Source organism: Parasteatoda tepidariorum, chromosome 8 (genome assembly GCF_043381705.1).
Source record: "Parasteatoda tepidariorum isolate YZ-2023 chromosome 8, CAS_Ptep_4.0, whole genome shotgun sequence".
Lineage (NCBI taxonomy): Eukaryota > Metazoa > Arthropoda > Arachnida > Araneae > Theridiidae > Parasteatoda > Parasteatoda tepidariorum.
The window spans coordinates 46,755,033-46,772,763 of NC_092211.1; the positions used below are offsets into that span (position 1 = coordinate 46,755,033).

The window sequence follows — 17,731 nt, forward strand, 5'->3', positions numbered from 1 at the left end:
GTAATGGTTTGCAGGAAATTCTGTTTTTGAAAATTATAACTTTTATTACTACAAATTTGGTTAGAAATACGAAGCTGAAATGTAAATTTAATCGAAAAAATGGTTTTTATGCTATGCTCTGGTATCATGATAAAATTACCAAATATTCCAAATTACATCACATATTATAAAATCCTATTTTATTTTGTAACCCTCCTTGAACAGCAGACTCAATTTTGGGTTAACGACAACGAATTCGCAATTCCATGCTGCCTTGTAATTTTGAACCCAATCCAGAGGACAAGAGATCTCCTGGATCAAGTATTGGTAGAAATTTGCCTTCCTTGAGGCATTTTGATAGAATAAATCCACATTTCGGTCAAATGGAAAGGGTGACACGAAACCTTACCACAGTTAGCCTCGTGGCATGTTTATTCTATTTCATGATCCGTCTACCTCTGAGGTAATTTTACATCAGCACTGAGGTCGGTGAGACCTGGATACTGAATTCAAACCGGCCAACTATAGCTTGTATTCATACCCTGTTCACTTCATTGGATGACAAGGGCACTATGCCTTCAACCACCATGGCTCAACCATACTTTATAGTAAATTTTACCAAAATTATTTCCAAAGCACTCTGCAATTTCGGGTATTTTTCTGGTGTCTCTATACAGCACGGAAAATTTTACCATATTCTGGTAGTTTAGTCCCTACTTTTTTCTCAGGGTGTAGTTTTCGAAAATTGTTTCGTTATGTAATCTAAAAAGAAATCTTACGTAAAAAAATAATGAATCAATAATTTTACTATTTTATTTTTTTAAATTTATTTTATAGTAGATGTATTTTTTCTTGAGCCATGTTAGATGTAAACTACAGGTCGAGTCACGACCCTGATCTGCCACCCCCTAAACTACGTGAGGCATTCTAGGCTCATGCATTTATATTTTCTGATAAGTAATAATGTATTCCGAAAATATTTTTATAATTGATGTCAAAATCTATGAAATGTAATTTTTTTAATAATAAATCATTAAAACCTTTGTTACTGGGCATAATAAATAACCTCAAAAGAAAAAAAAACTTTTAGACTGAACAGAGAACAAAAAAAAATTAATATTTTTTAATATGAATAATATTTAACAAATTGAAAGTATTTGTTGATAATATTTAGTTTATTAAAACAAAAATAATTAGTTTATTTGAAGATATTTATGTGTAAAAATGTAAACGAAAATGAAAGTGTTAAGTACGGAAATTAATTACTTTATATCTTGTTTGTTTTGCAATTACAATGTAATTAGTAACATGATTTCCAGTTTAATTATATAAATTTTTATTTACTGTAGAAGACAATTTGCATTTTGCAAATCACATCTCAAGCAATCAGGTTTTTATTTACTATTTTTAGAAATAATTGATAGAAATTTTATTTTTATCATGAATTTCCAAATTCGTTTTTAAGAAATTTTATAGGCAACATTTTAATTAAGTTCATTATCAATTAAAATTTGTGCGTTTTCTAAAAATTGCTTCGAGCGCAAACTATAATTAAGATTTTTTGTCAAATACTTGAGATTTGTCTGTTGGAAGAAAAATGGAAATAAATATGAGTTCAAAGGAGATGTATATGAATTTCTTTCTTTCAGATAGGAAACATGATCAATTAATATTTAAATTGTTTATTTTTGTGACATTTTTAACAAAATCTTAAGCTTATGCTCTTATTTTTAAACAAGCTAATTTTTAATGTACATCGTGAAATTATTAAACTATCATTTATAAATTATTTTTTTTACAAATGTGTTATCAAAACATTCTTAATTCAAGAAGAAAGGTAATGGAGAATAAAATTTGAAACTTGATTTTGAATCAAATTTTCATTTAAAATGAAATTTTAGCTATACTTTCAAAGAATTTTACTGACATATGAAAATTTACGACAAGAGTAGTAATCAGAATTTGACGTAACTTTGAAAGCAGATGCCGTTAAGTAGTGAAAGCTGACTTGCGTAAGTTTATGAAATCAGTGTCAAAATATGAAACATTTGTTGACTATTTGGCAAGAAGATTCTCGAACATTCCATTTCTACGTATTTAAATCATTTGAATTAGTCTTTGAAATTTATTTATAAAATCAGAGAAATATATGTTTTTTTTTAATTTTCAATTAAAATTGTCCTTGTTGACCTTTTTCTCTTCGTAGTTACAAAGTGTTTCAGAAATTTTGAAAATAAATTTAATCTGTGCAGAAATAAGTAAGTATGATTAAAGGAAATCAAATGAAACTTAACTAGAAAGTCAGGATATTTTCCCGTTGGTTTACGCTGGTTAACAAACAAACAATGTCAAGATAGCCAAAATAAAAATTTCCTTTTCATTTTAAAGAAAATGACATATCTTTAAGGTGACAAATGGATCCTAAAGAAAATCTAGTAACATGCATGCATTATTATTATAAACATAGTATTAAGATTCATTTATTTTTTTCCTCTTTTGACAAAAATTACAATTTTTTAAGGAAGCAAGCAGATCATGAAACAAAGCACGGATATTTTTCTGTTGTAAGTCTTCTTTTTTTAAAAAAGAAGAAAAGCGTTAATTAATGAAAGCGTAATAAAAAAGTTTTTTTCCAGCAAAAATTAAATTTTTTTTTGTAGTTGGCCAACGCAAATTTAAAAATGAAAAGAAGCAATCATTTGAAGTAAGAAGCATACAGTCTATCAGGAATAATGAGTCAGTTCAAGTTCACCTAGTCATTTTATGTAATGCAAGGGAAATAATTTTTGTTTATAACTTATCTTTTGTTTTCTTTACTAAGCTGTTGTTTCCTTACTAAGTTGAAAAATGATTATTTCTGAATAAAGGGTATAGATTTTTATTCTTAATAATGATTAATAATCAATATTAGTAGATTAATAATCGATGTATAATGATTATTAATCAATAATCAATAGCAATGAATTAATAATCACTAGTTATTCCCTATCACAAATAAAAAAATATCATATCATACCATTAGATTTTAAAAGAAAATTAAATTTTTTATCTTCAAACTTGAAAATACACTTCATTTATTTTTCTTTTAGATGTTGCTCCTGTTTTAAAACACACATTCGAACCATCGACCGTGGAACCTGGGAGTCCACTTTCATTAAAATGTATTGCCTCAGGGAATCCATTACCTCAAGTCACGTGGACTTTAGACGATCTTCAAATTCCAGATCATATGCGGTTTTCCGTTGGAGATTACGTCACGTCAAGAGCGGAGGTTGTTAGTTTTGTCAACATCAGTAGTCTCCGCGTGGAAGATGGAGGTAAGTATATTAATTTATTTACGATATCATGAACGTCAGGTCGATATGAAGTAAGATAAATAAACATAAAAAGGTGGCATCACCTATTTTATAGCATAGCATTTACATGAGTGCATTTGCGACGATACCAACGGAGGTTTAATTTTGTAAATAATTCAAAATGCTATAATATTTCCCAAGTATAACTAATGAATTGATGAAAGCCCGATTAATTTTTTGAAATAGAAAAAAAATATCAATGTAATGAAAGTAATTATTCCCAATATCAAAAACACCATAAAAAGGTTTCATTAATTTTTTTATCAATTTGATCTAAGAGGTAAGGCCATCTATTAGTTGAATAGCTACCAAACTGATCTCGAGCATAGTACAATTTATTGGTATGTTAAAACATCAAACGTAATTCAACAAATCATCTCATACTCCAATATCATGTTAAGCATCATTGGACCTCATGCTAAATTCTAGTTTACTCTAGAGGATGTGATTCGGCCATTTCAACCACAACTAGCTAATAAAAATATTGAACACTGTGAAACACAGTATTTCTTTAAATAATATTATACAGTAATTTTTTTTAGTTTTTTTCATACAATATCTTATTTCACTATCACAAAAAGGATCTAATAATAATGTGGAATGAATTTAAATTGCCAAGTTAATAAAATAACACTTTCTCAACGTCCCAGGTTCTACCAATATGTTACACTTTGAAACCAGCTTAAGACGTTTTTGAAGGGATTGTAAAGAAATGACTTATTAAGCGGGAAAACTTCTTAAATGGTTGAGGGTTAAAAATAAATATTTTTTTTTTTTTGCATTTCCAATTACTAAATTCGGTAAATTTTGTGCACCATTCATACTAGCCCCACCTAAAAGTGTCAAATGTTTTCTACTGTTTTTTACATGTCAGCGTTTACCTTTAATTGCATGAGTTTTATCGGGCAAAAGATGGAAAGAGAGTCCACATTATTCTAAGTTAAAATTGTCCTTTGGTTGATAACCTGAAGTAAGTTCAGGTAATTTAACTTTCCGTTCTTCAGCTTCTTGTTAATCAATGCTGTTACAATCTCCTTTAATTGTTTTATAAATTAATCCAGCTCGTTTTTTCATCACATCAATCTATCCATTTGAAGGCTCAAAGCCAACGTTTAATTCAGCTTTTAAAATACTGACTTTGTCCTCAATGGATTGTGCTTTACGTTTAATGCCTTTACAGTACATTTTCTACAGCAAAAAAATTTTACTATATTTACGAGAAAATCAAAATAAACCTTCACACGAAGAAAATTTCCAGCGAAATGCTGCTAAATCTGCTGTTTTGATGTATCTTTCGCATCACTCACTAAAGGGGTAGGAACAGCAGTGCAGTGCAGGCGTCATCTGACTGGCCAATTTTCATTCACAGTGGACACAATGTCCGAGGGATTCCCCACATTCTTATTAGTTTCATTGTTCATCTAAAGGTTCACATTCCTTTGCTCACACCTGTTCCAGATTATTCGCCTTCTTTAGTGTAATGGAGGAACAAAGAAGGCCTGTGGTTTTTGTCAATTTTGCATAGTTCACGTATCTGTTTCAGCCACAGACATGTAAAACTAGATAAGATACATTTTAAATATAAAGTTTAAAAAGAATGAAGCAAATTGGAAGAGCTTGAAAACTTATTAAATGAGAAAAAAAAACTTCTGATAAAGGTAAATTTAACATTATGGTATTTGGCTCTTTTAAAAAATAACTTCTTACGCTGGAAAACTTTTTAAGTGAGAACTTCTTAAACAGGTTCCACTGTATATATATCTTATGAATGGAAATTTTTTTTCTTCAAAAATGAAGGTGAAAATTAAAGAAATTTCATGTCCTCAAAGAGAAAAAAAATGAAGTTGAAAATTAACTACAGTATATGAAGGTAGTGATAGCTGAAGGAGGCAAATGAAGACATGACACATTTCCAATCTATGTTCACAAGTTCATAATGAATTTGTGGTATTAAGAAGGGGATTCGAATGTATGAAACAAGATTTTAGAAAATCCATGGAGCGGCAGAAACCTCAGGAAAATATTTTCCTGGGGTGGGAAGGATTTTAGAAATAGTGATGTTCAACGTATCTCCAAGATTTTATTATTATGCGAAGATAAAAGTTTCCTCGAATTCTAAATGACGCATATACCTGTCGTTAAGCTCCATTAACCTAAAATTCCTGGTTTTTCCAATGTATCCAAAGTTGCAAATGCCTGGCAAAATGTCCGAATGATTATTCACAGTGATCTTTAATTGTCTTAAATTTAATTTTTTCTACAGGTTTGTATAAAACTTTAGAAACTATTATTCTCATAATTTCTGCTCTTTATTTTTGAAGCTTACATACTAGTTTTATTTAGTTAGAATCATGCTACCTGTAAATTATTTTTAAATTGAACGATAATTGTTTATCAACTTATTTTTATATTTAGGCGTATACAGATGCTTAGCTACAAATGAAATTGGATCTTTAAGCCATTCAGCCAAAATAAACGTCATTGGTCCCCCTTTTGTCCGAATAATGAAGGACATTGCTGCTGTTGAAGGTGAAGTTCTCAATGTTCGTTGCCCTGTAGCTGGTTATCCCGTGGAAGAAGTCTATTGGGAAAAAAGTAATTTTAAAAGCGTAATTTATGCCAACAACTACACTAAATATATTTTATATTTATATTTTTTCCGTAATTTGGATCGAGTGTCACAAAAAATTTATAAACAATGCAACTGAATGCAAAAACTATCTATCTTTGCAGTAAAAAATTTAGTTTATTTATATTTATTTATTTTATTAAGTTTTTTTCTCAGTGTACTATCAAAATGTGTTAAAATCTTACAATTCTTGACTAGCTGCCTCAAGTTTCCATCTATGTTTTTTTATTTGACTAAAATTATAAGATATTTATTAAGTTAAAAATAATCATAGCATCAGTATCTTTGTCAAAATTAAATAATAATCTGCAATAGAAATCTAATGTGCAATAATAATCTAACTAATTATTACTATGTGTGATAATATTCTAAAATTTATAATGCAAATTAAAAACATTTGTCTTCGAACAGGCTTCTAACTCTAATCTAAACTGCTAAAATATATTAAATGTTTTTATTTTTTTAATTCATGTAAAAGAAATCTTAGTATTAAAATATATTTTCAAAAAATTACTTGTCCTTCTTCTATGAACATTAATTTAATTGCAGAAATGATAAAAAAACAAAAACAACAAAATATTAAATGGATCAATTGAAATTCTGACTTCAGTAATCTGGAATAGCAGATGCATTAATGAAATAAAAGGATTGTCCATTAGTCTGATAAATGTGGTACATTTATTTCAATTACAGCTTTCTAAATAAGTATAGAATTTGTATAAATTTTTAAGTTCAGTAGAAAATGCATTGTTTTTCGTGTCTCATCAATTTCAATCAGTTTTTAATCTCTTTTTGTTTTGCTTCAGTGGATGTATCTCTGCTCTTATACTTTGAGACATTTACTAAGGAGTTTTATATCGCATCTAGTCAAGCTCTAATTTATTCAATTTATTTATTCTGTTAACCTTTTGCTACAGAATCATTTATCTTCTGAATCTGTTTTAATAGACGAAGCACGTGAACTCATTTTTTTTCCTGCTTTCTAAAAAAAAAATCGAAAAAAGGTCAACTGTGACAGCTCAATAAATTTAAGTTTTTTTTAAAGGGAAAGAAAAACATCGTTTTATTCATTTTTCATGAATTAAGAAATTTGGAATAGGATTGTGTTGTTAACTGGCTCGTTTTCAAGTTTTAGGAATATTAAAAGAAAAAGCCGAAAATATCGATGACCTAGTGATTTATTTTTTAAAGAGTTTTGTTAATTTTGGACGATTTCGTATTCCTGTTTCTTATAAAAAAAAAGCTTTTAATTGCTAAATTCCACAAAATTATTAGACAATTACACAATGCTATTGAAAATTTGAAAAATATTTACTCTTTGTCATGCTGAATTATGCATAACATATTTCCTAGCATTTAAAAATCAAATTATTATCTTATTTAATCATTTTGCAATAAATAAAAATCATTTATATAACTTGTAATCTTTTTATACCACAATCTAGAATTGACTGCAGAATAAATTCTATTTTCAGAGATTTCCTCTTCATCAGCCTAACACATTAGCATAGAATTCGAAGACCGTTATATGGTTGCTAATTTTTTGGATTCATTAAAACTAGTTACTATTTCTTACGCTTGCCTTTTCGCCAACACATTTGAATTCGTAAGGCTAAGAAAAGAGCTTTGACATAAAATTTAATCAATTAATAGCAAACACAAAGATTACTCAACTTTCCTTGGCGAAAACTATGCTAAGGTACACATGAGACTCACTTTTTAACTTCATGGTGGACGGAGATGTTTTGTGGGACTTCACCCTACAGCCCCACTCTCCACGCCATTTTCTAAATTTATTAATTTATAAGCAAAAATGAGTGTTTATGTTGTTTATTATATAATTGTTGACCCGCATAAAGTAAAAAATCAATCTCCGGAATAAAAGATCTATTCTTAATTGTTAAGAAATCACTAAAGAGTTTCACTTACATTTGTACATTTAATAATAATATTTAAAATTTAATAATTTAATAATTATATTCTTACATATCTTTATACGAAATGTAAGTTAATTTTTTGTAAAGTTTTTTAACAATAAAGTTTTTTGAACTTCAAATAAAACATTTTATTTTCTAGAGTGAAGCAAAAATTAGTAAATAGAAGAAAGAGAATTTTTAAATTATGCTAACGCAGTTCTATAACTTCTCTCTAGTTGAAGTTGAGATAAAAGAAAACGTCAAAACAGTAAAACTATATTTCAGTTAAGAAAACAAACACATCCAAAACATCCAGAGAATTCACTCCATGTTTTTATTTTTTGCTTCATTTTTGGCAAACGTCAAAAACTTGAAGAGTCCAAATAAAGAAAAAAATCGAGAAAAATAACAAAAAGTGATTCAGATTCCAAAATGAAATCAAGAAACGGATTTATGAAAAGACTTATTGTTTATCGAATTTTTGGCAGTGAAAAATGGAAAAAAAAATATTCTTCAATTTCAAGATGTCTGTAAACTGACAAAGACAGAAGGCGAAACGTTTCTATAAATATATATATTAAAAAATGAAAGAATTCATTTCCTATTTCCTTTATGCATAATACTGAAAAATAATCTAATATCAGAATGGTTTAGAATTATTTAAAAAAAACTAAACAAAAAGTCCAATTAATTAACATTTTGTAAAAGAGAACATTTCTTTTCTTTCTTTCTATTATTTAATTTTCTTTGAAATAGATTTCTTTCAGGTGTATTTTTACTATTGCTTTGAATTGCAATAAGAACATGATATTTAATTTTTATGACATTTTCTAATAAGATAACTTTGTTGGTAATGCAGTTTTTATTAAAAGGTAGAATGTAAAGTCATATATACATAATTTTAATTTTTCAGATTATAAAGAGAGAGCAAGGTGAAAATTGATATTTCAGATGTCATTTTATATCAAGTAAAAAAATAGCACTCTAAAGTAATTTCGTATTTTTTTTTAATAATAGGAATGATACGTGTATTTCATTGCTTGGAATATATTTATTTTAATAAAACATTTAATAATTATGACTAAACTATTTTAAAAACTCGATCTATTACTTAATATAGGAATATATTTTTGATTTAATGAATAAGTCTTTATAATAAATTTAAAAATAATAGAAAAAATATTGTTTAATTAATAATTCGATGTTTAAAGTCTTTGTCTGTTATTAACATATTTTCATTATTTAGATTATCATCCAATAATTGTACACAGTAATAGTTTTTAAGTGAGAATTGTAGAATTAAACTTGTGTAATACGAATATTAAAGCAAATGGTAAAAATAGTAAGGCTTGATTAATGTTCTCGATTTATGGATCGTCATTATTGATAATTCAATGATTCAACATATCTAATAAAGAAAAAATTAAACGATACAGGAAAAAACTTATCAATAATCAAATAATGAGAGTTAATTAAAATATAAATCAAAATAAACGATACAAATAAAAAAACTAAAGATAAAAATAAGTTTAAATAAACAATAAGATTATATATATAACTATTGATATAAAATGTAATAAAACAATCAATTAATAATTTTTTAAAAAAAAGCTGAAATATAATGTGATTCAAAAGGAAGATTTTTCAATATTTATTAATAAAAACAGAAATATAGAAAGATTTCGCTGAAACTAAATAAAAAGTGTTGAAGAATGCATTTCAATTTCAAAATAAATTTACCTATAATTTCGAAAAACTAAAAACTACAAGGAGGAGACAAAATTATCCTCCATGTACAAACTATACCTCTTTAACACATTAAAATATGCTGCCAAAAATTCCGGATCAAATTATGGTAAAAATTAATGCCACTCTGAGTGCCAATAATTTGAACGTAACATTTATTTTTACGGAAAATATCAAGGAACAAAGAATCCGATGCACCGTATTTTTACTAATAATAATTAAAGTGAAATCACTCAAATTAAATAAATATTACTGTAAGAATTAAGATACCAAATTTTACGGTAAAAATTTATTTTACCGTAAAAGGGGTTTTACGGATGACGCACCAAAACTGCCTGTATTTTATACCATGGTTTGTTCCGATTTTTTACAGTATACAATGATTTGACATTTGATGTTTTGTAAAACTTAGTTTACAAGCTTAAATAGAAAGGGTAAGTTCATAAGTTTAGATCGAAAGAGTAAGCCAGAGTAAGTTTATACCACACCAAATCTCATTCTAACTTACCATATTTTAACAAATCGGTCATGAAACATTTTTTTTTTCATTAGATGGGAGAAGAATACCGTTCAATCATCGTCAGAGAGGTTTTAAGAATGGAACATTAATTATTCGAGAAATTGACCGAAGAAGTGACGGAGGAGAATACAGATGCATTGCAAGAAATAGTCAAGGTCAGAAAGGTGAAAGGACGCTTAATATAAGAGTTTTAAGTAAGTATGAACTGTGTTTCAATGTCAGTATATGATTTTGAAAATTATAATAAAAATTTTAATTATTTATGTGCATTATAATATAAGAAAATAAAGTTCAAAATTAGTAAGCTTCAAGTTTTTTTAAGTTAATAATTTTATGTATTGAAATATCTATTATTAATGTACGATGCTATTAAATATTAAAGTATAATTGTGAACCTATATCGGAATTTTATAAAATTTTTGTAATATTGTGTTCAATTTCGAAAGAAGGTAAATATCTTTGAAAAATATTTAATTTTGTCTTCATTCAAAAGTTCGCTTCAATCTAATTTAAAGTATTAATTAAAAATTAAGTGTTAGAAATTTTTTTTCATTTATGCTTAAAATGGAAATTATATTATGATTAATATCCCTCAAAAAAAAGAAAAAAAAGATAAAAACAGGAATGTTTAAAAATTAATCACAATATTTTCAACACAAAATAGCATCGCTTTTCGAAATTGCAAACCCTTTTAAGCAAAATAAACACTCGATTTAAGATAGCTTTCAAATACTAATTCAATATATTTGACTTCCACATGTCATCCTCGTCAACAGAACACTACCAGTGAGTCTTTTGATTTATTATTGCCATATGTTAGTAAACATCTCTGATTTCAACTTTTATATAATTGAATAAATTGGAAACAGTTAGATTTTTTCTAACTCAAATACGATAATTAAAATTTCAATGCAGTATTTCGTTCTAAAAGTGAGAAAGAAAAACTATTCGAAATGTAAAAATTCATTTAATTGTTTGCAAGCATCAAATAAGCATTAGCATATTATAATAGGGCAATCCCATGGGAGAATGAATTATAAATTTATACAGTTTTCTTATATAAATATGAAAAAATATCGAATGATTAATATAACTATAAGTTTACCACAACTCGTATTTAATATTAACATATTCCAGACGTAGATACATTTTTACAAAGTAGTTTTTTACAAATACACTATTTAATTTCTTGCGTCTCGGTGTGAGACAAAACCAGGCGAGAAAACGTTTGTTTACTTTAATTTCTCATGAATTTTCTCGTCAGACCAATTGAACCTTGCAGTAAACAACATTTTGAGCAAAGTGATTATGTTTTGAAATTCTGCCGATACTTTTAAAGTCTTCATTTATTTTTTTAATAGCAACTTGTAAGAAACAAGCTAAAATTTAATTTTAAAATTATAAAGAAAAAATATTACTGAATGTTTCATTTCAAAAAATAATATATACGTTTTTATTTTTATACCTTTCGTATGAAAGCTTATATTTAATTACTATATTCAAAATTCAATTTTACTTTAAGATTTTGATGCAATTGCTGTTTTTTTTTCTTTTTTTTTAAAGGATGCTAACAGTTTCCCTATATCAACATTATAATCCTCACTTATTATTTCGACAGAAATATTGTTTAAAAACGTTTTACCTACAGTTCTTCAGATTTTTTCTTTCTTTTGCTGCGAGCAATTTAAAAAAAGCTTAACATTCTTTTTTTAAAAAACACGCATAAATAAATCGTTTTATAATTTTCATGAATGATATAACATTTAAGTAGTTTAGAGAATTTAAAAGCAGCAAAATGTTATTCTACTATGCTTTTTCAGTCTCAATGTATTAATCTATTTCAAATATTTTCATAGATATTTTTTTTTCCTTAAACAACAGTCAAAAGAATTTAAAATCATGTGTAGCCAGAATATTTTATGCTTTTAATTCATGGCATTCAACCGGTTGAATTCGCCGAAATAAAAATTTCTATTCAGCAGAAATCATCTGCGATTTCACCAGCGCACATTCATAAACTTTTCTACCCTACATAAATCATCTGATGAAGAAAACTTTATTAAATTCTGTAGAAATCTCGCGACAAGCTGTCAGAAAATTTCCAAAACTTGTAATTGGAAAAATAAAATCGAGACAAACCTCCCGTTTCTTGACTCGAGAGATTTGAATGTAAATAACCGATTCACGGGAAATTCTGATAATTTGTTAGAAGCCGGGATTTTGTTTCTCTTTGAGTCACAAACTTGTCGGTTGCCATGACGACAGTAAAGCAAAGAAGTAAAGCATGTTTGTCCATCCATTCTTAAGCCTAGCAACTTAATTTCTTTTTCAGCTCCGCCAGTTATCGAGCCCTTCCACATACCTGAAGCCATCGAAGAAGGCGCTAGGTCAAAATTGCTGTGCTCCGTCACCAAAGGAGATCCTCCTATAACGATACAATGGTTGAAGGACGGCAAGCCACTGACACAGGATTTAGGAGTGACAGAAACTACTTTGGATGAATTTTCTAAGGCCATGTTATTCACTCGGGTTGAATTGAGACATAAAGGAAATTACACGTGCATTGCTAGGAACCTGGCAGCATCCGCCAGTTTCACTGCAGCAATGGTAATCCACGGTACGCCTACTTTCTCATATAATTTATAAATAACTGATATACAGCGATATTATAAAACATATGTTTTAGTGTTTCCTTATTTGTCTGTCCTTTAGGTTTTTACTTATTTTCAGAATGCTTTGTTTTATATTCATTTTATTTTGTGCGGCTTTTATTTTAGCCTGATTATTCCGAATCTATTTTGTCATCTTATATGTTTCTATTCTGGAATGCTTTTTTCATCTTAATTCATATATTTTTTTCCAAAAAAAGTGATGCTGTCATTGATTTTACATTTTACATCCATTTCACATACAAGACTAACTAAACTTTAAAAAATCCCAAATAATTACGGCAAAAAATACTTGCACTGAAAGTGCGGACTCTTTAACTTTCTTTACTGGAATATATCACGGAACAAAAAATCTGATTTACCGTAATTTTTGCAGTAATAACTACTGTAAAATCACTGACTCACTCTACTTAATTGAACATTGCTGTAAAAATTCTTGAAAATTACTTTCAAAATATTTTACTGATGATTAACTGAGAGTGACAGTACTCCGCATCCTAATTTGATCTGGGGCATTTTAAAGTGCATTAATATTAATATTAAAGTCTCATTAGGAATTATATTTTAAAAACTAATAACAAAAATCTAATATTTCATTATTAACCTACAAGGATTAAAAATTGCTGTAATTTTTTCAAATAGTGAGGTTTAAAGTAATTTTGATATTTCTTAAACTTTTTTTTTTTTGGATTTTAATAAGTTTTAAGTCTTAAAATAAATAAATAATTGCGAATAAGCACATTTTTGAATTACCACTTTCTGTGTGAAAGGCTGCCAAAATTATTATTCGTTCCTTTGATTCGTATTTAATAATTTGAGCATGCGCGCTCGTTCCGCGTGTACTCTCTCCAAATAGTTATATTATCTAACCCTATATTTAGAAGACTAGAATATAGTCTATTGATCGAAAAAATTTCCATTCTATTCATCTACAGCAGCGGCTGACACTGCAGATACGAAGTTTCAAATAGGCTAGTATGTTGGTTAGTACTATTCTATAGGTTAGTACTATTTCAAATGGGTTAGTATGTTGGGTCAATATTTAAGACTGGGTTTGGCTCGAGTTGACGAGGGAAAAAGAAAATCTCCAATTTGAAATGCTCTATTTCTTGATTCCATAGCAGCAGATGATCTCACACTTTGTGTCGAGGGGCATTCTTTATATGGACAAACTATATATCTTGCTCAATGGAAATGTCAGCACTCACTGCCCTATCTAGCATTCAGATAAATTTTTTTTTTGAAACCTAAATTACACCCGGTTGTTATAACATTTGGTAAGGAAAATAGCATAACCCATCAAAATAATTTTTGCCGACGGAGAGTATTGAACAAGTCAAATTTACTCGTTTGAAGGAACAAGAAAAATATCCTAACTATTTATAACTTGGAGTGTCAAATTTTTCTCGAACAGAAGAGGCAAATATAAAAGGCTCAGTCAGTGCGGATTAAGGATGCAAAGCATAAACCTTATCTAAAAGCAGTGCTTTATTTTTTTATTAAATGAAACAATGTTTTCTATCTCAATTATTCTCACTTTTTTTTGTTGAACAAAAATGTTTTATTAAAGGCAATATCGATTCCCAAAGCATGTGATACAAATTTATCAACTGATACAAAAGTAAAATGAACTAGAACTAATTTATTTTCTCATTAGACTACCAATGCTATAGTCGTAACTTATAAACAAGATTTCAAGTAAAAATGCACGAGATGTTATAATTGTATTAAATGTATGCCTTGAAGAGCTGGTTTTAGGCCAAGGGAGTGGCAGTACTTATAGAGAAAACAGCATTTCTACTTTTCTTTTTTTTCCGGTAGGGATCATAGATCCACCAGTCAAACGGATGGTGCAAATCTTTTCTTATAGGTGTCAGGCTTTCATATAAAATGCCAATGTCATGTATACTACCTACTTGCTTATCTAAAAACCACTCCATGAACAATTTTTAGAATGTAATATTTTAAAGATTGTACAAAAATGCATATTATTCAAAATTTTGAATTATCCATGTGGCTGTATAATCGGTATTAATTAATTTATATACTTTAAAACTATAGAAGATTAAAGAAATCCCTCTTTAAATTATTTAAAGCTATATACGTAAAATTCACCTTTTACGATTGAGCATAAAATACGTATATCGTTGAACAATTTATGATTCCATGTCTTATTAGTTTTCAAAATTTCTGGAAAATAAAGTGATGGTAAACAGTTCCGCTTTGAAGAAAATAATAAGCTTTTATAGATTTAAAAATCGTGCAATTTATTTTAATGGATATGTTGATGAATTCGCAATTCAAATAAAACATCTTTCAAAAACTATTTAAACCTGACAGAATGTTTCATAATAATTTAAAGAAATTTTATTAATTATTTAAATAAAATTTTACATTACATTAAAAAAGGTTTTTTTTCTTTAAACTTAGTAATTTTGTCAAATTTTTTTTTGTCTAAGTCAAAATTTTTTTTTCGTTAAAATAGTTTTCACACAACAATTCAGATATCTAAATAGTATCTCTTTCACAAACACATCAAAACTAAAATTTATTGCTTCACTTTATGGAATTATCGTTAGCTCTTAAATAGTGCAAATTTAATATTGTTCGGCAGAATAATGTGCCAGAGCTTAAATTCAAATAAACTATTTTTCAAAAATTATTAAAGCTTTATAGGATGTTTTAATAATATTTAAAAAAAGATTTGCTAATAATTAAGAGAAAATTCCATTACTTTAAGGAATATGTATATATTTTTTTTAATTTAGAAATCTTAGAATCTGAAAATGAGTTTCGTTAAAAATGTTTTCAAGCAGCAATCTAAAATTCATCTGTTTTGAAAACACATAGCTTAACTCAGATTTGCAAACACTGACATATTAATTGAAGAAACTCACTATAAGTAGTATGCGATTTCATTTTTTTTATTTAACCGATTGAAAACTCCTCAGACACCACAAAGTATAGCATGAGGCTTGCAAAAGTAAGTAGAAAAAAAAACAAGAAAATTTACAAACTTACATTAAAAACAAAATTCCACAAGGCAGCAAGACTTTCGATACTTTTGCCCAGTTCTGATAAAACAGGAGGCCAACAAATAGAAAGGCACCTCAAATCAGTCTTTAATTTAATTCGGGCACTCGCATACCGATTGCAATGAATAAGAATATCAGCGATTTCATTTGGAAGGATAATTTATTGCTTCACTTTATGGAAATACCGTTAATAGTTAACTAACGCATATTCAATATAGCTTCGGTGAAATAACACGACAGAACTAAAATGAAAAGAAACTAACTCTCAAAAACATTGCTTCACTATTACTTTAAGGGATGTCTTTTTTTTTAATTTAATAATTGTAGAATCTTAAAACTGAGTTTCGTTAAAAATATTTTTTTATTACAATATTGCAATCTAAAATATATCTCTTTTACAAACACATTATTTATCTCCATTAAGCACACACTCACGCGGTCTTTCACTATAAGTAAGGCACGCAATTACATTTGAAAAGATAATTTATTGCTTCACTTTATGGAAATATCGTAAGTAGTTAACTAACGCATATTCAATATTGCATCGGCTGAATAACATGCCAGAACCCAGAAGCCCCATTACTTTTAAGACATTTAGAATTTTACGTAAGCGCTGATTACTCTTGTCAACCTTCATCATTCACTTAGCCGCTAACAATAGCTAACAGTGAACCTTTCCAATAAACGATTTTTCTTGTCGACAACATGACTTCCTTGTCTTTTTTAATATTTCAACCCACCCCACTATTGTCGTTATTCTAATAGGCACGTCCGGAAAAAGGATTGCGCTATAAAAGCAGACTATCCCATGTCATTTTACTTGACATGTCGATTCTCTTTATTTTATTATTTTATTTTTAGAGAAAGCAAGTTAATTTAGGAGATGGATTGTGACTTTGCCGCTAAAAATCAGAAAAATATGTTGCGACAATGTTGGGACTTTTTATTTCGAGAAAAAAGTTCTGTCAGGCTTTAAATTATTCATTAGAAGAGATATCAAGATAGGAGTAATTAGATTTTAAGCTCTCACAAAATTTATTTTTTTCTTTTGCTGGCTTATTTTGTTGTGGAAATAGCAACTTTTAGAGCTTTATCTATTATTTTAAATTATTTTCGATTAAAAAAAAATACTTAGGTCTTTTTAAATTAAGACTTAGAAGGTTTCTCCTAAAAATCTTTAACGTTTCATTGATTAAAATTTATGAAAATTAGAGTTATGCTTATTTCTTGCAATAATTTAATATATTAATATGAATGACACCAAAATCATTACAATTTTGTTACAGTGTAAGTAAAAAAATGCTTTACTATGTGTAATAAAAACTAGGAAACCTTAATAACTCTTGACCTAATTGTCGATTATTCATGTACGAAAACTCAATCCTAAAAGTTCAAGGGCTTAACCTTAATATGCTAATTAATTGTTGCATACTGTATTTTATGTTTATGACTAAGACACATCAACGTCATTTCTTTGAGTATATATACATTTTCTCATCGCATTTGGACTTTTCACTTTCAAACTAAGCTTTAGCTGGGGTGGGCAACCGGAGTTTTAAATAATATCATAATTTGAAAAAAAATAAAATAAATAATATACGTGAACATTAAATTTACAAACAGTCGAGTACTTTTTTTCTTGTGGATGAAGGTGAATAGAGAGTCACTAGGTGAATGGAGATTATTTTAATCAAAAATCAGCTTTTATAGGCAGTGATTAGCAAATATTTTCTTCCTTATAGTTTAGTTTATTTATTTAATTGTACTCATATTCTAGAAGTTTTAAAATACCCCTTAATCTTTTTTTTATAATGAGTTTCTAGAAAAAAATTTGATATTAAAAACGGGGAAAGTAGTTCATTTAACCAGCAATGAATTCCG

The 17,731-nt window shown here is 27.8% G+C and overlaps 1 protein-coding gene across 2 annotated transcripts in view; it reads left to right on the top strand.

The window, feature by feature from the left end:
* Positions 1-17,731, top strand: part of LOC107443056 (cell adhesion molecule Dscam1) — a 207,621-nt gene that overhangs the window by 132,438 nt on the left and 57,452 nt on the right. For both annotated transcript variants that reach the window (XR_001583949.3, XM_016056799.3), the window contains exons 8-11: positions 3,069-3,296; positions 5,751-5,930; positions 10,179-10,340; positions 12,479-12,763. Coding sequence is in view for 1 of the 2 variants with exons in the window: in XM_016056799.3 (XP_015912285.1) it covers positions 3,069-3,296; positions 5,751-5,930; positions 10,179-10,340; positions 12,479-12,763 (855 nt within the window). In the remaining variant the exon portion in view is untranslated. The remainder of the gene's footprint in view (positions 1-3,068; positions 3,297-5,750; positions 5,931-10,178; positions 10,341-12,478; positions 12,764-17,731) is intronic.